Source organism: Tauraco erythrolophus, chromosome 8, assembly GCF_009769465.1.
Source record: "Tauraco erythrolophus isolate bTauEry1 chromosome 8, bTauEry1.pri, whole genome shotgun sequence".
Classification (NCBI taxonomy): domain Eukaryota; kingdom Metazoa; phylum Chordata; class Aves; order Musophagiformes; family Musophagidae; genus Tauraco; species Tauraco erythrolophus.
In genome coordinates this window covers 4,034,362-4,061,343 of record NC_141472.1, presented here as the reverse complement: position 1 = coordinate 4,061,343, position 26,982 = coordinate 4,034,362, and the positions used below count along the sequence as shown (strand labels likewise).

The 26,982-nt window shown below is 50.2% G+C and overlaps 1 protein-coding gene across 3 annotated transcripts; it reads left to right on the top strand.

The window, feature by feature from the left end:
* Positions 1–207: 207 nt before the first annotated feature.
* Positions 208–26,982, top strand: MLPH (melanophilin). 3 transcript variants are annotated; one of them, XM_086615453.1, is made up of 17 exons: positions 208–317; positions 4,324–4,545; positions 4,769–4,905; positions 6,352–6,390; positions 7,485–7,579; positions 8,640–8,768; positions 10,070–10,265; positions 11,571–11,731; positions 16,281–16,364; positions 18,067–18,201; positions 21,995–22,006; positions 23,783–23,938; positions 24,054–24,146; positions 24,636–24,701; positions 24,851–24,908; positions 26,457–26,554; positions 26,956–26,982. In XM_086615453.1, exons 1-17 carry the CDS (start codon positions 208–210, stop codon positions 26,980–26,982), a joined length of 1,818 nt encoding a protein of 605 aa, XP_086471579.1. The 3 variants fall into 3 exon arrangements, with proteins under 3 accessions (XP_086471579.1, XP_086471577.1, XP_086471578.1); XM_086615451.1 differs by lacking the exon at positions 21,995–22,006 and adding an exon at positions 21,456–21,650 and having other exon boundaries at positions 18,067–18,258; XM_086615452.1 differs by lacking the exon at positions 21,995–22,006 and having other exon boundaries at positions 18,067–18,258.

Genomic DNA, 26,982 nt, shown 5'->3' with positions numbered 1-26,982 from the left:
CTCCTCTGCACCCATCTCCACAGGCAGACCGTCTGCGGTGCTGCCAGGAGCCAGCTGGCCTGCCCGCAGCTCTGCCTCTGCCCGTTTATATGGGCAGCCACGGAGGTGGAGCCGAGCTCTTCCCTTCTCCGTCAGCGTCCCAGGGTACGGGAGAGCGAGCGCTCGGGGTAGCGAGTAACGGGACGGGGTTCGACTCACCGGGACAAGATGGGGAGGAAGCTGGACCTCTCCAAGCTCACCGATGAAGAGGCCAAGCACGTTTGGGAAGTCGTTCAGCGGGACTTTGATCTGCGGAAGAAAGAGGAGGAACGGCTGGAGTGAGTATCGGCTCTCCGGTCCGCGAGGTTGGGTGCAAGCAAGCCGTAGAACCCTGTACGCCCTGCTGCGTACGGGCTGGAGGGATGAAGCAACGCGTTGAGGCTGCGGGCAAGGAGGAACGGGCAGGACGTGGCTGTGAAAATCAAGCAGAGCGGTTAATAGATTACGAGGTGACACATTCGGGCTGCGAAGGTGCAAGCTGGCACCGTGCCATCGGCGGTGACGCAGATCAGCGTGGAGACGGTGGTTTATGGGGACAAACACCTGGCCCTGGCTCGGGAAATGCCTTTGTGGGGCTTGGTGCTGGTGTGGCTCTCAAGAGGAGACCTTACCTTGGGAGTGAAGGGTGGGATTTGGCTCCCTAGCTTTTGTTTTATGTGATGGTTCAAGTGTGTTTGGGGCAAGAGGGGGATTCAGGGATTCAGTGGGTCCTGGCAGTCCACAGACTCCTGAAGGATCCTGGAAAAATGACAGGAGAGGGGTAGTAAACCTTCTGTAGTAGCCTCAAACATGCTATATGGGAGGCTGTGCCATCCTGGAAAAGTTTTAGGGGGCCACATATTGGGAAAAGATTGAAAATCGCTGGAGCAGCAAATGGACATATCTTCTAAGTTCTTACAAACACGACATTGGACAATAGTGCTGTTCAAAAAACTTTCAGTCAGATTAGATTAAATTTTGAGCATGAGAAATTGTGGGATTTTAGGCCTTGCTCGTTAACTACATCAGGTGTCAAACTTCATAATTTCTTAACTTTATTTCAAGAAGCTGCAACGTCTCTGTTCAGAGTCTGAATGAGTTCTCACTATTATCCCAATGGGATGGCCCGTGCTCCCAGGCCAGGTTTGGGCAGTGCTGCACTCCTGCTAAGCCCTTATACCCTCCTAGCTCCAAATTTTGTGAGCCAGGGCTGGCGCCGATGGCACAGCGATGCCTGAGGACCAGGAGATCATTGGTTCCTCTATCAGATCCAGAGGGAAAAGTGAGGGGCAAGAGTCATCCTTTGTCATTTGGGATACCTGCATCTGAGCTATTGAATTATCCCCCAAAAACTTGCTGTCTTGGGTTTCCGTGCAAGGCTGTGCGGGAGCCTCTCCGTTTACACCATTAGCCACTGAGAAGCTCTCAGTCATATATTTTTTTGAATCTCCTGATAATTTTTTTTTTTGCCTAAGAAAACTCAGCCTGTGTGGGAGGCAGAGATAATTCAGTATCATCATCTACTGCCTTTCTCTGCTGGCAGATCTGAAGTGCAGGATGGAGATCAGACAAGGGCGTTTAAAAAAAATTATCGCCCTGGAAAGGGTGAATGTCTCCCTTGTGATGGATCTGAGCTCTGCCTGGGGGAAGGAGGTGCCCTGCAGCAGAGAAGTAGGCGAGGTGAATTCCATACCTACTTGACCTTGGCGCCAGACTGGCTTATCTGGGTCTGCTCTGATGCCCAGGAGGCTCCCAAATGGAGTGCCATGGTATGGGAGGTGTAAGATAGGAGGAAGGGCTCAGGATGCTTCTACCCGGCTGCTGCCTCTTCTCCTAAGCATCGTTCCCTCAGTCCCAGCAGTCAAGGCTTCTTTTTTTTCATTTTGCCATTTAATCCTTCCCTGAGGAGGGCGGGTGTTCGCCCAGTGGTGCCTGACACTGCCGGAGTCTCCAAGGTAGAGCATGTTACCCAATCCAAGGCTTGGTTGTCTCTTAGCTAAGGCTGTCCATCAGATATTTCTGTAACACCTGGCATAGACCGGACCACCAGCCTAGGACAGCCTGCCATGCTCCTGCATGCCAGACACGGAGCTACTTGAGCATTTTCTGCCTGTACCAAGCTGGGACATGATGTGACGTTATGGTAGACCCTGCAGACATTCACCCTGCTCTCTCTTCTCTGACCATCCCCATTTGCTTTTCTATTCATTCACTTTTCTATTCACTGGGCTTGTCTCAACCTGCAAGCCTTGAAGAAATGTTCCCCCCCCTTCCCCAGCTCGATCTTTTTCTTCCCTTTCTGCTGCTTCTCTGCAATTTCTTTTTGGCAGAAGCTATTCACCGACAATGGACAAAGGCTTCAGCTGGCCAGAAACTGCACAACCATGCGAGAGTAATGCTTTGCCCGAGAAATTAAATAATGGCCACTTTGTGGGGGCTCTCTCTGCTTCCTTCCATAAGCATCCCTGCCAGCAACCCCATTTCTGGGGGACAGCTCCCTGTGTCTCTCCTGGAACTCCACTGGACCAACCTCACTGCAGTTTGGCATCCCACTGCCGTTGATTTATTCTGCTGAGAGCAGAGAGGGTAAGGGCTGGCTTGTGCTCCTGCCAGCAAGAGAAGACAAGAGGCATGTGGTTCCTGCGGGTTTTAAACTGGTTTGGCTGAGACTTGTCCTTCCTTCAGTAGGTCTCATCGGCAAGGGAGGGGAGGTGAAGGGATCTAACCGGTCTCTGGGAACCAGAAAAAGCAGTCCAGTGAAAGATGAGATCCTGCTGGAAACAGCCTTAACGCGAGAGTGGAAAAGGAGCACTGAGCTCAACTCAAGGGTCTTCTGTTTGGGCATTTGGTTTTAGTAGCCACAGATAAAGTTAGTGCTGAACACTTGCACTAGGTCATTCGAAACATCTCTAGGATGGCAAATAGCTGAATATAAAAACTAGGTGCCCACTCCAGTCTTTGTACTGATTTTTGCATGTCCCAGATCTCTGGTTTAATGCAAGTTGGTATCGCTCCGGTGTAACAGCGAACACAGCCTGCTGTGCTGGCGACGAGCTGGCGATAAGTCTCCTCCGGAAGAAACGAGAGCTGATCCCTAATGTGCAAACTGATTTGGTTAAACAGAGATTAGCTTGATTTACTTTCATGTCGTTCCCACCATCAGCCACATCACTGCTCCCGTGGACACCCCAGCACCGCTCTGCCACATCAGCAAGGTTTCTGCTGCAGTCACCCCAGTGTCAGCCCATCTCCCTGGCACCTGGGGGGCACCAGGAGCACCACCAGAAGCCTTGTGGTCCAAGCTTGTGCTCCTGAAGCAGCCTCCAGACCTGATTGCTTGAGTTTTTTGGCCCAGGCTGACGTCTGCTCTGGAAAAATGCAGCTTCCTAACCCTGCCTAGGCAGAAAACAACCTTCTAGGACCTTCCCTACAAGTCAAACATTGCCTGTCAGCCATAGCCCCAAAGGCAAACATATCTGAGGTAGTGCGTGGCGCAGGGAACAAACAGAAAGCTTTTGGGTAGCGCAGCGGGCCCCCCTTGGCTTGGCAGGCGTTTTAGCTGGCCTTGGCTGTCGCAGGAGGTTCAGCCTCACACAGGCACTTTCTTGCATGGGGACCTGCTCTAGAGGCCAGGTCTGGGTGGCAAAGGAAGCCTGTGGTGATGGACTGCCAGGAGAAGGTGCTTTTAGAAAGCACTCGTGCTATCTGGGCTTTCACGGGACCGTCGTGAGCATCTGCTGTCCTCTGAGCAGCCAGGACCTCGTTAGCACATCACTTCTGCCCTTAATAAAAGTTTCCGCTGTATTTAGCACTGAAGAACCAGATCAAACCTCCTTTTAATCCTTTTTAATCCCAGATTGGTTTTCTTTTGAAAACTGAGAATTCCAGAAAACTTTTAATTCACAGCTGGACTTCAGGCTCAAAGACAGGGTTGAGTTGGGACACAGAGACTTTGAGAAGAGCTGCGCTGCTGAGGTTCCTGGGATTTATGATCAATACCCTGCGAAGCAAACGGGTTTTGGCACCACCAAATTACATCTTAAATTTAACAGTGGCAGATCCTAATGTACAGTAACCCGCCCTGAATCTGGAACCCTCTTTCTTCGCTCAGCTCAGCTTATTTAACTCGTGATACGTTGTTGATTCGATTTGCCCTACAGCTGTTTCCACAAGCTGTGGGACACAGGATGTTGCCTGGAAAATCATTCCTGAAATGATTGAAGCATGATGGGGTTTGCCATGTGAGAGTTGGCAGTGAAACGCTAAACAAAAGCAAGTTCCTGTGTTTTGGGATGTTTCCTGCAGGGAGCTGAAATGCAAGATTGACCAGGAGAGCAGCAAGAGAGAGTTCCTGACGAACCAGTCCCACCTCAACGAAACCCACTGTGTCCACTGCCTCCAGCCCTTCAAGTTCCTGCTGAACAGCAAGCGGCAGTGCCAGGACTGCCACTTCTACACCTGCAAGAACTGCAGCCGCTACAACAAGAAGGAGCAGGGCTGGGTCTGCGATCCCTGTCGTCTCTCCAGGTACCGCTCCTGCGATGGAGGGCGAGGGGCAAGGCGAGTCTCAGGGCTGAGGCTCAAAGAAGAGTCACCCAAAGTCATTATCCCTTTATGTTGGTTAGAAAACAATTATACTGGTTAGAAAACAGGCGGTATTTTTGTTCAGAGATAGTTTCTGGGTGAGGGTCTGGTCGCTATGGGCATGGCTGGGCTGGGTCATCTGTATGTGCATCCTCTCTTCGGGCAGGATCGTGAAGATCGGTTCCCTGGAGTGGTACTACGAACACGTGCGATCCCGTTTCAAGAGGTTTGGAAGTGCCAAAGTGCTGCAGTCCCTCTACGGCAGACTGCAGCCGGAGCAGGGGGTGAACTCCACGTTTCCAGGTGAGGAGGAGAGCCGGGGTTTCTCCTGCCCCACTGTGCACGGGGTGTCTCTGCAGCACCGTGGTGGGGTGTGCACCAAGGGGAGAACATCAGCATTGGTGCCCCTCTGAGTGCCATGTGGTTTCAAGACTGTGCAAAACATTTTGGGGAGGAAGTGGAGGTTCAAAGCAGCGCGTTCGTACTGGGAGCAGCAGAGTAGATGTTGATTTGGTGGATTTTTGGTGGATTTTTTTTTTGGTGGATGTTTTTTTTCCTCGTTTAATGTTTTACTACAGACCTGAGAATATCTCATGCTTAGTTTTAAAAGTCTCACATCCTGCAGTTTAAGTATGTAAGAGCTGCAGCTCTCCTTTTTCTTTCTTTTAGCTCTTTTCATCACAGGGGACAGCTTGTGACATTAACCCAAGTTTAACCTACAGGTCCAAAAACCAGAGGGTGTATAGACTCATTTTTTATGAGGGTGAGGGTGCAACACTCATTTTTTTTTTTTCTCCAATTTTTTCTCGGCCAATCTGATGATGCTCTGACACTGACAAAACTAGATCAAAATTAGTGAGTTACCTGTCCCCATAGCTATGTTCTTCAGAGCTTTATGGATCTTCAGTATTTCTGAGATTGATCCAACAGAACAAATCTATGCTGAAAGCTGTCTTTAATACAGAATTATTTACTGAGTATCTGCTAGTTGCTATTCATATGGCTCCTGCGCTGCTTTGCCTATTGCCTTTGGAAAAAAAACGTGGATTTTATTCCCATCTTGAGGACCCACAGAAAAGTTTGCACAAATACCATAGACACGAGCTAATTCAACTGGTCCAGTCGTTCTTCTATCCAGGCCACTCATGGCAGAAATACCAGAAAGAGGGTGGAGGGTAATGGTATTGAATACAAAATTAATGGACTGAGAGAAAATTTATGCAGCTTTCAGTCTGAAAATGCATCAGACCCCACAAGAAGGACAATCCGAGAGAAAACCAAACCAAGCATGAGGATAACAGTGCTTTGGGCTTCTTTAAATTGAGATCTTGCTGTCTTTTTCAAAAAGAGATGATTTTGTTGTTGCTGCTTCATTAACACTGGTGAATTGACTTGACCCTTGAACAAGCAAGAATCTCCTTGTGGGACATACCTGAGGTTGCAAGAGGCACAGCAGAATGACGTGAGACCATCACGTTTTGCATGGCCATCTGCTGTTGGCTGGGCCTTCCCCTGCTGTTGCATCAGGACTATGGAAGGGGTGGCAATAAGCTCTTTGACTTTTAAAAGTCAAGTCCTGTCTCCAAGTGCCCGTTTTGTTCTCTCTAAAGAGGCTTTTTCATGATTGTGCCTTGTGACAGCTAGAGAATGAGAACTCCGGTTAACCACAGCTCTGAGCCTTGTTTTCTGCAAGATACCTGAAGAAAAAGTGCTTACTTATTTTTCCCCAACGTTTTTGTTTCTATATAGGTCTTCATGACAGAGTTTACAGCCTGCCAGACATTAACAGTAAGTAAAAAAGAGAATTGCAGCGTGTGGCTTCCAGTTCCAGAGAGATTTCTGATGTCTTTCCTCTTCACACCCTCTGGCTATGGACATTCCAGCACGGTTTGGTGTGGCTAGACCAGGGAGGACATGCCTCCACTGTGGTCAAGGTGGACTGTAATGCTCATCTCTTGCACCGCAGCACACCTCGGGTCTCCCAAAGGTAGACTTGATGCAACAGGGCTTTTAGTTACGTGCCAAACTTGAAGCTTGCAAGTGCTCCTCATCATCTCAAGGCACCTATGTCATATGCTTAAAGTTGGCCATATTCTTAAGGAACCTACTGAATTCGAGATGTCAGGTGATGTTCCTTAGGAGCCCTTGCAGTAGGGATTCGCTCCACCATGAGATGATACAGGAAAGAGTATTTTGCCTACCTTGACTTTAGGCTCGGTCTGGCATTTGTGCTGGGCTTGGCAGTGATCTGGGCACAGAGATGGGGACCCAAAAAGGAACGTGTCACTGGTAGATATGAGAGCTGGCTCATGGGAACAGGGAATAGCAGAGGCAGAGCCGTGTTGGGCTGAGCTGTAGTGCCTTCAAATGCTGGAGTCACCCAGGTAGACCTCGGGGTGCGGTGCAGGTGCCCTTCATCTTCCTGCAGTGGTCACTTCCACGTCTGTGTTGGTGCACAGCTGGAAGGGGGAGCAATGAGAGGCCAGCCATGCTTTTGCAAGATCAAGTGTTAAGAGTGGATATCTGCAGTGACGTCTGGCAACTGCACCCTAAAGATCTTCTACCCTACAGACCTTAGACTGTGCTCACTGCATGCCACCTGCAGCACTGGGGCTACCTTAAGATGTTCCTGTCCCTTTCCCATCCTTTGTCCCCCTTGCCTTTACTTGTGCCACCTACTGGTCATGGTGTAATATGCAAAAAATTAGAAAAGAAAAAGAAAAGGGGGGGGATATTTCTAATCTGGACCTTACCACCCCGTATAAGAAGCACGACCTCACCTACAGGTGCATTGGTATGACCACCACGGTGGGGACTTGTCTCCCCAAGGAATGGGATGCAGGAGCTGCCCATACACAGCGTTGCTCTTGTCTCTCCTCCAGGTGAATGCCAGCTTCTCACCGGTGGTGGCACTGGGGAAGACAGCGACGATGAAGACAATGTCCTTCGTGGAGCTGAAGCAGAGTGCTACAGCAGAGTAAGCGTTTCCTTCTGGGGCCCCTTCTGCCTCGCTCTGTGCCCTCAGCTCCTGCTGGCCTGCCTCATGGGGTGGTGGTGGCAGTGGTGGTGGTGGTGGCTTTCTGTGCCACCTTCAAAACTGGGCCTTTCTCTTTGTTTTCCTTTTCTGAGATGAGCCCCTCATCTATTAAAAAAAAACACATCTATTTTGCGTAGAAACAATGAAGTCAGTAAAATTACAGATACTTGCCCTTTGGAAAAAAGACCTGCTCCTGACTTTTAGGAGGACCTTAACTAATGTGAACGTCCCAGCTCCTACCTGTATAATAAGAACCCACCTGTTTTTTACTAGAAGAGATGCCTGGTAGAGTAGCAAAGCACAGCTGGGTTCATTGATTTATCTCCTTTTTTTTCTGAGACTATGTGTATGGATCAAAATGCAGATTAAGAAGCCCGATGGGAAGTGTATTTGTCCTTGAAGTATGTGTGAAATCTGCTGGTGTGTTTGAAGTGCTAGTACGGTTACATACATGCTGTTACATATACACCACATCAGCCTGTGCCTACGGGTATGTGCTGCTTTTCACACACTTGATACTTCATTTTCATCTCCTCCTGAAGTCTTAGAGGCTTGTCCAGCTTTCTTCTGCCCCAAGGCAGCTAATGACCTCCCAAATATCTGGGGAGATCAGCCCACAGCATCCTTTCTCTGAAGACAGGGAGATGCTTCAGGACTTGAAAACATCTCCTGCATCTCTCTCTGAGCTGTTATCTGGCTCTGCTTTCCCATAGAAACCAGGAGAGAGCTTCTCATTGTCTGCTCATGACTGCAGTCCTGAGCCAGAGACTGTGGAAATCAAGAACCCACTTTTTCTTGACTCCAGCATAAGCACATGCTGCCCTATATACCTGGCTCCCTGTCAACAGGGCAACGTCGGACCCAAATTTTCTCTGCAAAAAGCAGGAGCCTTGCTTTGGGCTGTGCAAACTCAAAGGAGACAAGGACCCTCCCTCCCCCTTTCTTCAAGGTCAACTGTGTTTTATGCTGAATTTTCTTTTCTTGCACTTCCTACGCTAAGATGCGCAAGACAAAGCGTCTGCTGTCTGTCCATCCCTTTGATTTTGAACTGGACTCGGAGTACTCTGCTCAGTCTCGCCGCCAGTCCGTGCAGCTCTCTCCAGCAGCCAGCAGCCCGGATGCTTTCCAGGTACTGGGAGAGTGCTTGGGGGGTTCCTTTCCTCTCTTCTTCCTCCTTGCTACCTCCGCTACCTCCTCCTTCAGCTGGTGTTGAGAGGTGATGGTGCTGATCCTCACTTCCCATTGCCCTGCTTGTTATCTCTTCTCCCATTTCAAGTGCTTTGCCTAAGGCTGGGTCAGGAGTAGGACATCTGACTGAAGCGAGGATGAGTGGTAAGATGAGCTAGCAAGAGGCTCTCTGCAGACAATAGCTTTCTTGTGTTGTCCCAAGGCTCTGGGACACCCTAGTTTCCAGCGAGCTTTTGGAGGTTCAGTATTCAAGGTGTGAAATGAAGCCAGACTCCTCTCTCATCATCCCGTCCAGTTCGGGGATGGTTTGGCCATGTGGTGGCACTGAGGATGTAGTTAGCCAGCAGCTTCGTGGAGCATGCTACCCTTCTAAGACTGAGAAGTTGAATCCTGCAGAGCCAGCGTGACTGCAGGGATGGCACCTGTGGGATGGGGGTCCCCATAAGTCAGAGGGGAGAATAAGAGGAGAACGAAAACTGCAAGAACACTGGTTATGTCTATATAGGAGACTATACATGTCTTAGCATCAGGAGATCCTGACCAGGAGTGGGACATCTGGGCAGCTCCAGCACGAGTGACTGCAGTGAGCTGTGCCCCATGATTCCAGCGAGGGCTGGGGGTCCGCCATCCTCAGCTTCCAGCTCTGGGCAGGAATGCCAATGGGGTTGCCCTGGATGTGGCGAAAGATCTTCCAGCCCAAGGTGCTTCAGATGAAGCTTTCTGGGCTGCTCCTGTTTGCCTTTTCTGTTGAAGCTTCACTTTCTAAAAAATTAAGCAGCTTTAAACTTTAAAATGAGTAGAACTAAGATGTGCTGAGATGTGTAATAAAGACTTTAAAAAAAAACCAAACACAAAACCACGATTCATACCATTCTATGTAAATTTATAAGAATTTTGGGCAAACAATTAGATTCATTCTTTCTTTATCTAAGCCTGTCTTTGTGCAGCAGAATTCAACGTGAGTCTAGGGAAGGGCTGGCCTCTGTCGAGACCATCCAAAGCTGAAGGGACTCTGCGCCCAATTCTCACGAAAATTAACACTGCCCCCTGGTAGCGATGAGAAGTATTGCTCAGGGTTCATCAAAGAGAGAAATAAGGCCTTAAAATGCATTATTAGAATCGGTAGTATAGAAGGTCAATCCATGCATCTATTGGGGGATAAATCTAGGAGCTGCTATCAAAGATCAGGAGAGGCAAGGAGTCATCACGGGCAACCGCTCAGCAGCAATCCTCATCTCTCAGTCCTTCCCAGATTTCGCCAGCTCACCTGAAGATGCCTCCCAGAAGGAGTCCAGGATTGCAGAGGCAGATCTGGTCTTCCACCACGTCTTGCAGGAACAGGGACCGGGCGTGAGCCCTCCGGAGCAGCACTTCAGCACAGAGGTTCGGCTCACCGTCAATTCACGGAGGAGGAGCCTGGAAAGAAATGCAAAACCTGGTAGGTGTCTCTGGCCAGCCCCTTCTTGTATCTTGGAGAAAAGTGGCTGCAAGACTTGAACCAAAATGAAAATGACACTGATTTTTTTTTGATCAGCCTCAAAGTCACTAAAAGGCTTGAGTGTCAAGACAAAATACCCATCTGCAAAAGTGATATTTTTTTTTTTTTTCTCATGAAGGAATTGGCTGAAGTTATTTGGTTGTAACGGGCTGGTCTTGTTCACAACAAACTCATTTCTCAAAGCCAGAGGGGTTGTTCTTAGGGTGTCCATCCCTTTCATATCCAGAGGTCTTTCTTGTCCAGGGTAGAAACTAGATACAATCAAATGACTAGAAACAATGAGATGTGCTTCCTCCTGCAGGCAGTGACAGGTGAGTTGAACTCCTTGCCAAAGGATGGTGTGGGTGCAGAAAGTTTTTAAGGGGACTTGAACTTGAGTCAGACTGCACAAGAACTGGAGGCAAGCGCTGGGGATTGCTAAGCAGCATCCTTGTAGCTGGGCAAGGTGCACCAGGAGCCTACAGGATCTGTGGTTTTGTGAGTCTATGAATACTTTAGCAAATGATGGTGCAGAATTTGCCTTTTACTGCTGCCGTTTTTCCTGCTGTGAGAGCAGATCCAGGAGGGTTGGATACTGACTTGTGCACATACAGCTGTACAATATGTCCTCTGGGTCTCCAACTGCTTGGTTGCATTTTCAAGACACTAGGAAACTCTGGGTAAACCTTACTGTGTGCTGTTTAAATTCCCACTTCGAGCCCCTCTAGGGCTATGTAGCAGCAGGACTTGTTAATTCTATTTTATCTCATTGTTTTTGTCTCATTTGAAATTCTCCTTTAAGAAGGAGAGTTTCCACTCTTCTAAATGTTTCATCCTAGACTGGTAACTCTCTAGCCCGAGCTAAACGTCTTCCAGCACCTGGACAATGCATGAAAGGGCAGTGTCCAAACCGGGGCACCAACAAAATTGGGAAAGCAATAGCAGTTTCTGATGACTGGCCTGACTGTTTGGGGCGTGCAAGAGCAAGGACAACGCTCCTTGTGCCCACCATTATCTCAGCAGCACTGTGTGGGACCCTGCTGAGCTAGGTGCTGTGTGGCCACAGCAGATGGAGCTACAGCCTGGCCCAGTGTAGCCATCCTTAACCTTGGCCTCTCTTGCAGAAGCATCTACCAAAGGATAGGAAGTGTGATTTGTAGAAGTGCCTCATTATTTGCTTGTCTTAAGGATGAGACCGATGTCCAGGAAGGAACTCAAAGGTGTGAATCTCTTGTACATTTGTGCTGAAGCCTTCTCTCTCCAAAGGCAGCCCCTGGAATGAGCAGCCCCAGTCCCGGTACTCTGCAGATATGGACACCTCTGATGAGGACGTGAAGGGAGCCCAGTTCCCTGCCTACCTTCCTCATCACGCGAAACGTCGGAACAGAGCCTCCTCCCAGGAGAACGTCAGCCACTCTGGGAATCAGGTACCAAACAGCTATTCAACATTTTTGAGATCAAATCTGTGGCCAAGCCTCTGTTGCCATAAATGGTGCTTGTTATCTGTGAGGTGCAGGATGATGCCATCTGGTTCAGAGGAGAAAAGAGGCAGTGATGGCAAACTAGGGTGCAACCAGAGTAGTCAGTCTCCCAGCCAGGGTGGATGTGGAGGACGAGCAGAGAAGCTGGTGTGCCCTGGGTTTCCATACAACCATTGCCCCTTCTGTGCAGGGGTGGTTTGATGCCCGTGCTTCCCATGTCTGTGTTCGAGTGAGCAAAGTGGATCCCAGATCCCTCTTCCTCTTCAGCTCAGGAACTGAAGAAGCTGGGAGTGTAGCCACTTTGCGTTGCCAGACCAATACAGTGGTCCTGTGGGATGACCTGGGAGCTGGCTCGTCTAGGTGTCACATCACGGTTGTGTGGCACCAGCGAGATGAAAGCCCAGGCCACGTCCTGCCCTCTGTGTTGTGAGGGACCTGCCAAGGTGGTTGTGAAATGAGAGCAGGGCTGAGACCTGGGAAGGTGTGTTTAAGGCTCCTTCATTCATTAAGGTGAGGAAGAACAGACTTTTCTCTGTGCTGTGAGGATGACATAGAAGTACTCTGGAGATCTGTGCTGCTTCTCCCAGATTCTCCTTCCCGCTCTTCCACTTGTACACCTGTGACACAGAGAAAATTGGGCACTGGTGCTTCACTCTGCCCGTGCTGCTGCTAATTTTTCTGCCTTCATTGCTGCTAATTTTCCAGCTTGTCCTTATTAATCTGCCAGTTACCTATGGTTTTCCGCGTCCCCAAAAAGGCCCTCTTCAATTGAATGCACCGATGCTTTAAGATCAGACCAAGGTTTGGAGAGGGACATTTAATCACCATCAATATCCTTTTCTTTCTTTGCGGTGTGTGGTGTTCCTGCCCCAGTAGGACTGGGTCGAGACAACCTGTCACTTATCTCCTGAATGATGATAATAGACAGGAACAGTCTAGAGAAGGGTGTCAAAAAGGCTGCGAGCTCGTGTTTTAATTAACAAGTGAGGACCTGCAGTTCCTGATGCCACCTTTGTGAACAGTGGCTGGTGGGAATGGTGAAAAGCATCCCTCAGACCTCTTAAGCTGCAAAACATGGTGATGTTTGACCACGTAGATACACGAGGAGAGCCCGCTGCTTGTTTCTGCTCACAGCTGGTAATTCTGCACATCCTGGACTCCCCTTTGGGTCGCTGGGGGGGGGATGTCTGTAACCACAACCACCTCTCAGCACCACGCTTCATATGCCTGCGGAGGGAAACCTTTCCTTTGCCTTTTGCTTATCTCGGCACATGCTTTAGTTAGTAAATGCCATTCCTTTTTCAGTCAGCAGTAAACGGAAGAACCCTGGACTGGGTGTCCTTAATGAGGCCACGGTACGTTAGGCACGAAATGTGCACCGTGCTTTGCAGTGGGGAAATGGGGCCAAATTCCTACCAATGCTTCAGATGACTTCCTCCATCGGCTGGGCAAGCTCCGGCTTCAGGGAAATCCCACGTGCTCTAGTTTGCTCCGTCACACCAGTACGAAGGCCGCTGTGGAGCCTTGTCACTCTAATGGTTACGAGACATCTTCTCACTCCCAATTTAACCCCATTTGCTCTTATGCCAACATTGTTCATTAGCTTAAATTGCATTTCATCCTTCCTGCCTTTTGTGCTGCTGATGAGTTTACAGCTAGCAACAACCCTCCTGCAGAGCCTTCTCCTCAACCAGCAGGAAGGGACCCATCTCTGTGCTGGACCATTAACTTCGGAATGACACACGCGTGCAACACTGTCACTCTTGACCAAGGAGAGGCCGGGTACAAGCCCAAAGAAGAGAGAAGGCAAGAACATCCAGCTTTTGGTGCTCGCCAGCTCTGTTGTATTGGCAGAACTGGAAGAGCTTCAGAAGAGGCTGGTGTCCATCCTCTTGTCTTAAGGTTGGAGGAGATGGAAGGACTGAGGCTGGCAGGAGGGCAGAGACAGGCCACAAGGGATCAGAGACAGGGAGCAGTGGACTATGTTGTGCTGAGCAGCAAAGCAGTGGCTCTTGAGCTACTTGCAGGCATTGCCAGGGTATGTCATATAGCCATTATCAGGGCTTCTAGGGTATCCCAGCCCCTCATGGGAGATCCCAGGAGACAGTGAGGATGGCTGAGTACGACTGGTCACCCTGGCACTGCACTTCTCAGTCAATGCCCTTTTGCAGTTCCAAATGTCGGCCTGCAGGGTGTAGGGTCCAGAAGCATGTTTGTTAACCCCCACTAACCCTGTATTGAATCTCATTGCCTGGCTTCAAAAGCGATGTTTTCCTGGTAGACATCCTGTTGGCATCTGAAGGTTTCATGAGGTGGAGAGCCCAGCTCTTTGCCTTGCACCACTTTGACCCTATAGATGAAAACACTCTTACCTAAAACCGCCTTACGTGCAAGTTTGTCAAAATATATTTGACCTGAAAGTTGCTTTTACTTTAAATCTGGAGAGGATACACTGTTCAGTCCCAAACACAAAAGGCTTAACTTTTCAAGTGCCAAAAGCAGAGGCTGATCCCTAGCCCTGTGACTGCAGGAGCTGAAGGTGCTAAAAATAAAAAAAAACCCACCAAACTACCCACTATTAAAAAAAAAAAAAGCTCTTAAACCTGATGAGACATTAAAAGAAGCCGTGAATTGGTAACTGTGCAGGTCTTTGTCTTTAGAAGCCAGGTAGGAACAGGACCAAGCCACATGGCATAGCACCAGTCTACCAAGTTTCTCCCCAAAAGCTGTTCAGCTGTACCTCAAGGGAGCTTAGTGATTCTGGATTCCTGAAGCTCTGATGCCATCTGGATCCTCTTCTTCACACAAAGCTTCCGTTAGGTGTCTTAGCCATTTGAGAGATGGGAGGCAGAACCTCTGCTAGAGTAACCTGTCTTCCCTCGCCAGCAGCAAGTGATAGTTTGCCCTAAATGATGTCCTCCTACGGGCTGTGTTTTAAGTTTCTTCACTTTAACAGAGCAGCGTTTGCCAGCCTTTGTCTTGTGGAGAGCAGTGCACGGCGGTCCATCCCCTGATGGATGCATTAAAACCAGCCTTGCTTGGGAAGGAGAACAAAAGCAAAGCTCTTCAGCTCCTGTCCTTGTAGCCCATCAACAGCAAACCATGCATTATGCTCTGACCTCTCTGAACCTCTGTGTTACAGTGGCATGGTGGTGTCAGGTTCTCAGTTCATTGACACCTTCTCTTCCTCTGAAGCTGATGGCCTATCACAGACTTCTCATTGTCACCAGGAGCGATGCAGGAGTCAGGCCTTGAACAGTACCGAGAAACCACTTAGAGATGGATTGGATTGCTTCCTGCCTGTGGGTTTAATGCTGCTTAAAGATGCATTCAGTTCGGGATGGTAATTGCATCACTCTGCTCTCCGGAGTGTCAAATTTTTATATTCACCTTCCCTTAAGCAGATGCAACCTCTCCAATCTGTTGTGAGGATCTAATTAATCAAACGCTAGCAAGCACAAAAGCTGAGAGGATGGAAATTCGACTAAAACAAAGCCAAGCCCTCACATCTCTTTGTTTTTTTTTGCATTTACTGACTGCATTTGCTGCTCGTTTCCCTTTGAATGGGAGGCAGACACTCAGAACCACGGTGACATGGGAGGTAGTGTTTTATCCGTATAAAACAGGCCGTGTTTCTCATCATTTGTGTTTTGTTTGTTTGGATCAAGGGAAAAAGACTTTTGGTTTTCTTAAGACAGCAAAACTTCTATTTCTAAAAGAAAGGGAAAAAAAAAATCCTTTAATGTTTTCAGGGATTTAACCACAGAAGTTTGTCTTGGCTCTTGAGCACAGAAAGTATCTTCTCTTTGATTTGCGCAGTCTTCTCCCTTCTCTTCTCCCTTCTCTTCTCCCTTCTCTTCTCCCTTCTCTTCTCCCTTCTCTTCTCCCTTCTCTTCTCCCTTCTCTTCTCCCTTCTCTTCTCCCTTCTCTTCTCCCTTCTCTTCTCCCTTCTCTTCTCCCTTCTCTTCTCCCTTCTCTTCTCCCTTCTCTTCTCCCTTCTCTTCTCCCTTCTCTTCTCCCTTCTCTTCTCCCTTCTCTTCTCCCTTCTCTTCTCCCTTCTCTCTTCTCCCTCCCCTTTTTTTCAGTTGGAAGAGTGAGGGGGAAAAGAGAGGCAATCATCTTGGTAAATCAATGCATGGAGAAGTCAGAAAATTTCAAATTGTGTTGGGCAAAACTTTCAGTTTTAGGGTTTTTATCTGAAATTTTCAATGGGAAATTCTTACCTTCTTTTGACTTCCTTTCCAACACTTTATTGACAGGGGGATGATGGGGTAGTAGCTGCTTGAAAAACAATGTCATGCACCTCCTGGAGCTTCTCAGGGTATTCGGGACCATTTTAAAAAGATGTTATTTCTTAATATCTTTTAACTCAGCCCACGGTGACGATGTCTTGGGGCTTGCTTTCTTCTGCTGGTCGCACTGTTTTCTCACTGTCCTGGCAGCGGTGGCTGGTCTATTCTCTACTCTTTTTCTCTCCCTTTCTCTTTTTCTCTAGATTAATGAGCTCAACAAACGCATGTCCGCAATCGAACGCATGCTGAACCGCTTGGAGGAAAAAATCCTGGTGCGCTCTGACGAGGTAACCGGGCAAAGCCAGGCACACCTTCTGCAGGGAGAGACCATGGGCTGTGCTGGTCCCTTCCCCTTGTCATCAGAGGGGCGTTGCAGGGAGAAAGCTGAACGGACAAAATGGCTCAGGTTGTTTGGTTTTTAATCCTCTGTTTTGGCCTTGGAGGCTCTTCTCTAGTTTCAGGTAACTTTAGAAAACATTGCATGGCAGGACAGAAACAGAAGCAAATTTAACCGGTGCACGTGGGCTCCCACGCAACCTAGTGCCTTCCTTGCCCCTTCTGCACGAGGAAAATGGGGTTTCAATTTAATGCTCTATGAAAGATGAATTTCAGGACTTTTCTTAAGTGGGTGTCAGTGCATCTGCAGAGCAAATTGTCCCATTTGAAATCATGGGACAATCGATTAGTACACATAGGGAAGTGACCTGGTTATTGTGCGTATGAGATCTGAGTCAAGAAGGGTTTCTATAGCTCTTCTGAGCTGCCTTTGTCTTACCATGCCAGCAAGCTTGGAAGAATACAGCTAAATTAAGTTAAAGTTGGACAGTGATGTAGAATCTGTGAATACTTATATCGCTCAACATTCATTTTGGGGTTCTAATTTTAGAATATGTACTCTTCCTTCAAGTGAACACATCACCATGAGCTGCTCTGACAGCTGATGGCTTGATAGAATGGCAGTGATAATTACAGAAAAGTCCCTTAGGTGCAGTTGAAACAATGCGATTTCTTCTCCTTTCTAAAATTTCAGAATGGGGATGGCCATGTTTGTAACCATTTAGTGCTTCTCTCAGTAAATCTGACCAAGGGAGTAGGAGATGTGCACATTTGCAGGTCCCCATGCTTTATTCCCATGTCTAGGGCAGATCAGAGTAGAGGCAATGGGTCTAAACTGCTGCGGGACAGGTTGAGGTTAACTATCAAGTAAAGCTTTCTAGCAGAAAGGACAGCAGAACGTGGGAATAGGTTGCCTGGGAGGAAGATCTCCTGCTGCCGATGCCATTGTTCCAAGGCTGTGAAGAGCAGCTTAGACAAAAACTCATCAGGTACGACACAGACAATTGTATTCCCATCTTAACGCAAGGGACAGCGAGTTTAGTAACTTCTGGAGATCCCTTCCAGCACCTGGGAGTTCAATGGGGTTCTTCTGCAGGTTACATGAATTGCACTTAATATAACAGGTCCAGGTGGAAACATGCTATTAGTCCTACAGGAAAATTTGCTGCGTGTTTTCTCATCACAAATAATATTACCTAGATGCTCCAAAAGCTTCCCTCAGTCTGGTGGATCATGTCTTCGGGTTGCTGTGATCTCTGCTCTCAGATCTCAGCAGTGTGGTTCCTAATAAAAGTACAGTGATTTTTGGCCTCAGATGCCCCCTGCACACCTTTTTAAGGAGGGGAATAAGGCAGTTTCCCACAGGGAAAAACAAGCAAGGATGGGAGGCTCTTTAGATCAAGAGTTTGTATTCCTGGGCATGGAGCTGAAGCACAGCTCACTGGGCTCTGCTGTTCTCCTGGGCGGTTTGACCACCCCTTGTGAAAATGGATGCGAGGAGGGGTCTCAAAGTCCTCTTGGCAAAGTTCATCTGTGGAGAATTCCTCAAGCTCCTCTGCTGGCCAGTCTTGGTGAGCATGTCTGGACTGGGCTTTGGACCCCGTTGTCCACCACAGCAGACTCTTACACAACTCCCTTCTTTTGCTCTTTCAGTCTCCAGCCCCAGAGACCCAGATTGATCCTGATGCTGAGGAGGAGGAGTTGAAGAGGAAGCTGGAAGAGTTAGCCAGCAACATCAGCGACAAAGAAGTCTCTTCTGAAGAAGAGGAGAGTGAAGAAAAGAAGAGAGTGAAGAAACCAGAGATTAGTTGCTCCAGTGATGACATGGCCAGAGACGCTCGAAAGGTAATCTGTGTCCTCCCACCCATACTGTTCTCAGCTCCATCTGTGGTTCTTTCTGCTCTCGGTGGCTCATAGCTTACACCGTGGTAATGCATCTCCTGTTCTGTCCCACACCTCCACCTCGATGCCTCCCAGGACCATCTGGCTCAGCTGCCTGCTTAAATGGAGTGTCAAGGGATAAGGAAATCCCAGGGTGTCAGATCTGGACCTCTGCCCTGGTAGGCTCTCCCAATCTCACCCAGGAGTCAAAAGTAAAGCCTCTTAGAGGTCTTGCAGGCTACTGCCTGTCATGGAGAGGTATGAAACCTCCACATCTATTTAGGAGAGTTGTCTTAGGATCTGGATGTCATTATGGAGAAGAAAGTCCTGGGAGAAGAGCTCGGTGGTGATTTAGTACTGGCAGCCTTTGTTAGGCACCTGCTACAGCCTGAAATGTCTCTTCCAGACCTGTCGGTGCTCCTGTGCTGCACAAGGGGCTCCCAAAATCCCTGGTCCTGCTTTCGCTCTGCTAGGTCAGCGTCTCCTGTACTTACAGCTCTGTGCTGGCTCCTGTCCCCTACTCAGTGGTGGGTGATCTGTGGGGACATGGGTCAGGGAGAGGTGGAGGCATCACATCATCTACGCAGCCCCGTTCCCATCACCTCAGAGGGTCACTCACCCCCATGGCCCACCACAGCTCTGATTTATCCCCCCTGCCCACTGGGTGCATTTCGGAGATCTGCTTTTCCCCCATGGATCCCCGAGGCAGGGCTGGAGAGGTGTTCGCTCATGTGCAGCCTTGCAGGGGAGTTGCTTCTCCCTGGAGGTGTTCAAGGCCAGGTTGGATGAGGCTTTGAGCAACCTGATGTAGTGGAGACTGTCCCTGCCCATGACAGGGAGGTTGGAACTAGATGATCTTTGAGGTCCCTTCCAACCCAAACCATTCTAGGATTCTCTGGCTGGAGAGCGAGAGCAGGCAGAGATGTCGGACCACATCCCCCTCGCCTCGCCTGGCAGGTGGTTGGGCTGGGTGCCAGCATCGGGGACCAGCAGCTGATGGCAGCCCAGGTGACTCAGACACACATCAAAGAAAGGGAGACCATCTTGCCTGTCTCCAGTTGCGCGGAGCCTCCCGAGACAGTCCATTAGCACAAAACGGAGAGGTCAGCGTTGCTCATGGGGTCTCTAATGGCTTATTTGTTCATCCTCTCCCTCTGCCTTGGCAGTGGACAGGGTACTTGTGTGTTTGCTCGGATACATCCGTCGCTGACGAGCGCAGCGAAGGGAGCGAGCGGGGGCCGCGCTGCCCCTCTCTTTTCCTGCAAATCCTCTTTCATCTGAGGTTGCGGAGACTTTCCTGATGCCACGAGGCCTCTCTTTAATGTGCTTTTGTTCCTCAGCCTGGCAAGGGAAAACCTGGCTGCTGCTGGGCTTGGAGACCGTGGGTGTATGAACACGCATGATGCATTTAGCGAGTCTACCTCAGGCATGAGTTTCTGCATGGCTCTACATAAAATCTCATGATTGGAGCAAGCCACTGTTCCCAGGACGACTTCCTTCACAGTTTTGGGTACTGTTTGCTATGCTCTTACCAACATCAGATCAGTGATGCGCTGCGTTCTTACCAAAACCCTCCTCCTTTTCCCAGAAAGCTGCTTTTAGATGATTGCCGCAGCCAGACCTAACAACCGCTCACGGGTTGAACGATGAGCATCTTCTTAGTAACCATTTCCAGTTAATTGCAGCACAGGAGATAAGTGGTAACCCACCAAGCCAAGGTAACTTAACTCCTGTGTGAGCTGCTGATCTGCAGCAAGCAGAGGCTCAAACCCTGCCCTGCGCTGAGGAATAGGGAGATGTTAGTGGGACATCACTGTAAGCTCCTTGATTCTCCTAAAACAAAGCCTAGAGTCTCCAGATTTGCTACTTTCTTTGAGCAGAACACAGCTATGAAGCAGGGAGGGTACAGGTAGGGCTGTTGTCTCTCAGCAGGGTGGTGCCAGCAGGTAACACAGCAGCTGTACGACAGCTCCTAAGCAAGGAGAGACCCAGCTGGGTAGCAACAGCTCAAGCAGAACCACATCTGAGAAGCGAAACAAAATTCAGCTTTTTGCTTCACGGTAACACTCAAGTACCTTTGCACAGTGTTGAGTTAGAAATACCTGCAGTGATGTAGGTGGACCAGCCTTGGTTAGAGGCTGTGCCAGCATGGACAGTTTTTAACAACAACTTTTCTTGTGCTTATACCAGATCCAGACTTGGATTTTGCATGGCTCTGAGTTGGTTTTTATGCAAATCTCCTCCAGTCAGGGGGAAGCCTTCTAACCAGGGAACACCACGATGAAAGCACACGATCCTAATCGAAAACATGAAAAAAACTCTGCTGTACCATGAAGGCACCATAAAATGATAAAATGTCAGCTGGACTGAGTTAGCTGGTTCTCTGCAGGACAGGCTTGCCTGGAAATACGTGCAGTCATAAACACAACCATTTGTCGCCAGTGCATATATCACCCCCATCTTCCTTGGTTTCTAGGGAATTATCAGCTGAGAGAGAGATGATGAGTTTCTTCAGTCTATTTTTACACGTGCTTAGTGCCTGATCAAGTGAAAGGCAGCACTTAGGAGCGTTATTGCCGTCAGCGCTCCTTGGGGTGGGAAGAGAGGACATTAGTCCCAAGTTGTGGCAGTGTGGCAATACAATAATTGTATGGGTTGGTTTGTTTTGTGGTTTATTTTATTTTCTTTTGCTGCAAACTTAAGGAGCTATTTGCATCCATGCTCAGGCTTGTTGAAGTGTAAAGCAATACGCTGCCATTAGACCTCAACTGCTGAGTAACCAAGTGGCCTTCAGGTGGCCAGGTGCTGCTGCTGTCAGACAGCTCTGGTGGCATCACTTCCAGCAAGGAACGCATCCCTTCATAACCTCTTTTCCAAGCCTTTTGAGATGATTTCTTTTGTCCCAGCCATTCTCCAGAAAGCACGGGCTGAGATCAAAGCTCTGCTTCAGCCACGCATCCATCTCTGGTGGAGAGCCCTTCAGGAAGAGCGTAAGCCCTTTAATTATCGCTTCTCCATCTTTCTCCAGCTCCTGAAGGTCTGATGCCCCTTTCACCCCCGACTTGCGCTGTTTTGTACACCACATTAAAATAATATCCTTCTTTTTTTTTTTTTTTTTCCCCCCTCCCACCCTCCACTTTGACTGTGCCGGGCGTTTGCAGAGGTCATCGGCTCAGGCTTTGAGCGAAATCACGGCCAAAGTCCTGAGAGCCATAAACGCCACGGAGAAAGCGGTGTGTGAGTCGTTGCACGGAGAGAGCCAGTGCAACGGTGGCTGTGCCCTGCCGGCGGGGCAGCTTCCCAGCCTGGGAGATGGGAAAGAGGTGGCCGAATCCTACCGAGAGCTTGAAGAAAACGTAAGGTTCATGAGAGCTTTCTGCAAGCAGGGAGGGTGTCGGGGAGGGGGGAACACAGAGGAACCCCCCCAAAATTTCTTGTTTAGCGAGTAGGTCAGCATTAAAGGCATGGATACCACAGAGGGATTAAAGAGTCTGGTCTTGTCCAACAGTGGCCAGGGCTGTCTTATGAGGGAGGTGGCACAACAGCAGGTGCAGATGCCTTGCCTCAGTCCCTGGCTCCTCCTGGGTGAGTGCCAGGGAAAGAGGATGAGTGCAGTCCTGTGCTCCAGCTGCAGCAAAAGTTTTCGTCCCGATTCTCTCCCGCTGCTGTGTTTCATCAAAGCTTTTACGAGCGAGGGTAGCGTGACCCGTCTGTTTGCTGAGACTGACTTGTGCCTGGGGCTGACGGGCTCGTGCAGGTGATGAGTTTACATCTGGAGCATGATCTCCTGGTAGGTTTGTGTGACTGCGTGAAGCGCCGACAATTCTTTTAGCTACTGAAAACCCGTATGAATCGATTCCCCGTGGGAAATGGATTGCATCTGCAGTGCCATTTACCGAGCTGCAAAGAAAACAGTTCAAAGGCAGGGTGAAGAGTCGCATCTCCATCTGGGTGGTCGGGTTTCACTGTCCAGAAACATCCTGTGATGGGGAAGCAGGGTTTTACAACACGCTCTGTGGCTTGTCTCTCATCAGGGAAAGCTTATAACATAAAGCAAGGAGCTGCTGGGAACAGAGTACGCTTGGAAACTGCACCTACCCGGCTGCTTCTGGCCAAATGCATCTCAAAAGGGCTGACCACATGAAAGTTTTGAGGTTCACCCTCTCCCGCGAGAGGAGCTGGGCTGGGAAGGATGAGAACTTGGGGTTTAGCGCTGCTGTCATCAGCGATGGGGCAGGGGCGAGGTGGTGGGCAGACAATGGCCTCAGGAGCTGCGTGCTCATCCCACCATACCTTTGGGACCCTGGCTGAGTCACGGCTGGCTCATGGCTCTCCAAGGGATGCCACTCACCTGGAAGAGTATCTGGAGAGTCTGATGGACTCACAGGTCCCTGTGACTCACAGGTTGAGCAGCTTCACAAACAGCACCCTCGAATGTCTGTGCTTGGTTACAGCCTCGGGGTTTGCACTGAGATCAGTGGGACCTAAAGGACGTGGGGTGTGTTGCTGTGATTTGGGTGGGTGATTGATACTCCAGTGCACACAGGGGGCTCGTGCCAGGCAGTTTTGCACAATAACCAGCTCAGGAAAAGAGGAGCAGGCTGGAGGGGCAGAAGTTGCATTAGCAGTACCAAGATTTTGGGATCAGGTAGCAAAACAGCAGCTACAACCCGCCTGGTCATCTTACGTGACTGCATACAGACATACTCATGTCTCCTAAATTGCCTTGCTTGGAGTTGCATCCTTGTAGTAGCCCAGGAGGAGGCAAGTGACAGCAAAACCAGTGGTTTTATTGGCCTAGGACCTTTTACCTGTCTTATCGAGACAGCAAAGTTAACATGGTGCTTCCCGTAGCCACCGTGCATCCCCAGTCCACACTCCCTGCTTCACCCCAGCACTGCGCTGGGCTCCATTCACACTCGTGACTTCTGGGGCTCTCTGCAGGATCATTCCTGCATGTCCAGAGCAGTCCCTCTGCAAAGCTGCCTTTTGCAGGGGTCAGGTTGTTTAACCACCCCAGGCCATACTCCCAAATCCTGACCCTACTCCTGGGCAACCTAGCAGTGCAAACACCCTTAGAAAAGACTGAGTGGATTTGGACAGGCAATTTGTCTCCTTCCCAGCTTGCTGTCACCATGGGCCATGGCAGCCTGTCCTTGTTTGCAGGTACCTGCTTCCTCTCTGAGTACACAGCATAAAGACGCTGATGCTACTTGAGTAGGTCACCGAGTTTTGGTCCTTCCTGTGTTCCCATTGAGCCTTTTACCACTTCACCCCATTGGTAATTGCTCTCAAAAAGCCCGGGGAAGGGAGGAAATGAGATGAAAAGCCCTGCCAGAGCTGACTGGTACTGTCTGTACTGCAAGGCAAGGTGGCAGCGGCGAAGTGGTGACAGGAGCTGTTGCGTCTGGGACTGCGGTCACACCAGGAGAGGGATGACTCCAGGGAGGTTAATTCTGCAGTGTCGTCTTTTTTTCTTGTATTGCAGGTGTACCTGACTGCTGGGAAGACCTACCAGCTTGAGAAGACCCTGAAGGAGCTTGAGGAAGGGGCTCAGCACAGTGGCACTACAGACTCAGAGCTGTCAGAGCTGGAGGACAAAGTGGCCTCGGCAGCCGCTCAGGTGCAGCAGGCAGAGAGCGAGGTGAGGGCTTGGCTCTGGGAACTGTTTCGCCCAGACCCTTGGCCAGTGATGCCAAACGAAGGCTGTGATGGATCCTCTGGCCACCATCTGTATGGTTTTTTCCCCTCCCCTTAAGATATCAGACATCGAATCTCGAATCGCGGCTCTGTCCGCTGCAGGGCTGACGGTGAAGTCGGTGGAAAAGGCGAGGAAGAAGTCGAGCGGGCAGGTGAGCGTGGAGGACGGTCTGTGCGAGAAGTCCCATCCCTGAGATGTCCGTGCTGCCCTGGGGCGTTGCTGTGGTCCCTGGGCAATGCCAAGGGCTGTCTGTCTTGCTGAGCCATGCCCAGCTTCTTCGCCACTGCCTGGTGCTCTGCCCCAAGGCTCTGAGGGTGGGTGTCTCGCTGAGGACGGGGGACAATTCCGATTCTTTAGAGGCATCAAGGTGAGGATTTAGTGTCTGAGGACTGGTGCTCTCCTCGGGGCTGCAGGGAGGGCACGCAGTGCTGCTGCAGGCACCACTCAACTCCAGCATTTCCATACCAATTTTTACAATGGCAGTCCACCAGGCAGAGCTGCTGCCGCGGTAGCGTGCTGCCTCCTCTGCTTAGGATCAATCCAGGCTAAACAAAAGAGGTGAAAACAGAAAGAGAAGCAGACCGAGTCGTCTGCCTTCTCTGCACCCTCAAAAAAACCTCTGCCTTTCCTCTGCCCACAGGCGGCCAGCCTCCACTCTCCCAGTCCCACCAGCAGCAGCCCAGGAGAGTCCTCGGATGACATTAAAGTGAGTATGTGTTTGATCTGCGCTGGATAGCGCACCTTCCTGGTGTGCATTAAACCTGGGACAAACCAGTTTTGAAGTGGTAGGCTTGGGGTGGACCTCTGTACTCCCATCCCCTTCCCCATGGCAGTCTGGTCCCCTTCTCTTTGCAGGCAATGCCTGGACTGCAGGGGTTCAGGAGGAAGTTCAACAGTCCCCTCGAAATGGCCGGTAAGGACCGCGGCTCTGCCCATGGGAGGTGGGGACCTGTGGGTGGATGGGCTGGGCTTTGGAGGACGCTCAGTCCTCTCTCTCTGCTCCCAGTTGCATGTCTGCATTGGGGGTCCCCTTCCCTGTGCTCGTGGCCTCCTGTTAGGATAGCTGCAGGGGAAGCCTGTGGTGGATAACCTAGAAAGGAGGAGGCAGCTGGCAGGATCGGGGACAGCAATGGCAGAGCAGAGGTCAGGCTGAGTTGCCTCAGTTCTCCAGGAACCAGGACTTTCTCTGCAGCCTAGGCTCCTGCCACCCCAGAGTCCAGGGAGACATCTGCTTTACCTCATTTGTGGCATCCTGTTAGCTGCTAGACCTCAAAGCCTCACCTGAGCCCATTGTCTCTTTGAATAGCAATTTCTTCCTCACTTGGTCATCTCCAGGAAGGTATCCTTGACCCTGTTGCCCACCTTCCTCAGCCACCAGTCCCTGGTGGGGATCAAGAGACCCTCCACAGCCCAGCTATGACAAACAGCATCTTGGGAGTGCTTTGAAGTAGACAGTGACCTGAAACTTGGCACGGCAGCTTGTGTGGCAGGGGGCAATCACAGGAAATGTTTCATCCTGACCGGTATCAGCAAGACCCATTAGGAAATGACTTTTCTATTCCTCTCTTATCTCACCTCATAAGCTTAAAGGCAGAAAGAATGGCTCTCCTTCCAGATAATGGAAGATGAAGGGAGGGAAGGGGAGAAAAATCATTTAATGCAGAGAGGGAATCACGTTTCCCCCATGCACGCAGACAAATAACAGTTCCGTTTCCCAAGCTGAGGCTGGTAGGTGGAAAGGTCCTTCTCCTCGTGCAAAGGAGTCATCATCTGCTCTCCTTCCTGCAAAGGGCAGGCAGATAAAGGCAGCCTAGGGGACAAGTCAGCCCTGCAAGGAGATAGAGGGACATGCAATGGGGACAGACATCACCAGGCGACCCTAATCCCCACAGCCTGGGCTGGGTGATGGGGCAACTCAGTCTCCTGGCCACCCTTCCCACAGGGCAATGACTTGCAAAGCTGGGCCTGCAAAGGTGCAGCTGGCAGAGGTTGGTGGCAGAGAAGGGGAGATGGCTTAGTAGGTCAAGAGAGCATGGTAGGTTTGGGAGGTGAGAGCTCCTCACAAGCTGAGCTTTTGCCCTACCATGGAGATTTCCAGAGCAGAGGCCTTGGCAGTTGACTGCTGGCAGGCTGACCCAGCTTGCACACGTGTGGGGACAGGGAACAGGACAGCCTGTGCTTGGGACCGCTGTAGGCACAGCCTGGGAGACATGTACAAAGGGGCTGACCCTAAAGTTGACCTGTGAGTGCTGCTTGGTGCTCTGGAAACCCGAGTAGCAGCATCTTTTGCCTCCTTGTTGTTAAAGAGGTTCCCACCACCCTCCTGGGAGAGGGAAGTGCAGTGGTGCATCCAAAACCACAGCAAGTGGGAGATAGTAAAACCCAAGCAGCTTGGTGGGTAACTGAAACCTCTAGCGAGGTGGATAAGGACCTGCTGCCCACCTCTTTTCTTTTGCTACAGGTCTTGATGACTCCTTTGACCGCAACTCCATTTACCGTGGCTCCCTGACACAAAGAAACCCCAATGGGAAGAACAGGAGAGTGGAGCGGCTCTTTGCGGTAGGAAATCAGCCATCAGGGAGGATTGCTGGCCTGGGCTCTGTGTGGGACCTGCCTCCCTGGGCCTGTGCAGAGGGACCTGCCCCTCCCCATGCTCCCCTTGAGCCAGCAGAGCCCACAGCTCTCGGTGTTGGTCTCACCATACTGGCCGGTGAGGGCAGGCACGCCTGGGCATCACCCCATGAAGTCTGGGATGTCACAAACCCCAGAGAGGGGGAACCAAACAAGATGCACATCTTTGAATTCCCACAGCCCGCATGGTCCATGGGATGGGGCAGGTCCTCACTCCATGTGACGGCAGCTGGAGGGGACAGGGAGCGAGGTGGCCACGTCAGCCGGGGTGGCTCAGGGTGGTGTGGGCACGGCAGTGAACTGACGTTTCTCCCTCCGGTGCCTTGCAGAAGCCTGTGATGACCCACCTGTCCTGA

What these genes read in the sequence shown, in the direction of transcription:
- MLPH (XM_086615451.1), top strand. Translation starts at nt 208, where the DNA reads ATGGGGAGGAAGCTGGACCTCTCCAAGCTCACCGATGAAGAGGCCAAG. An exon ending in TCCTGGTGCGCTCTGACGAG is followed by an intron (nt 16,365 to 18,066) that starts GTAACCGGGCAA and finishes TTGCTCTTTCAG; the next exon opens with TCTCCAGCCCCAGAGACCCA. An exon ending in TGCAGCAGGCAGAGAGCGAG is followed by an intron (nt 23,939 to 24,053) that starts GTGAGGGCTTGG and finishes CCTCCCCTTAAG; the next exon opens with ATATCAGACATCGAATCTCG.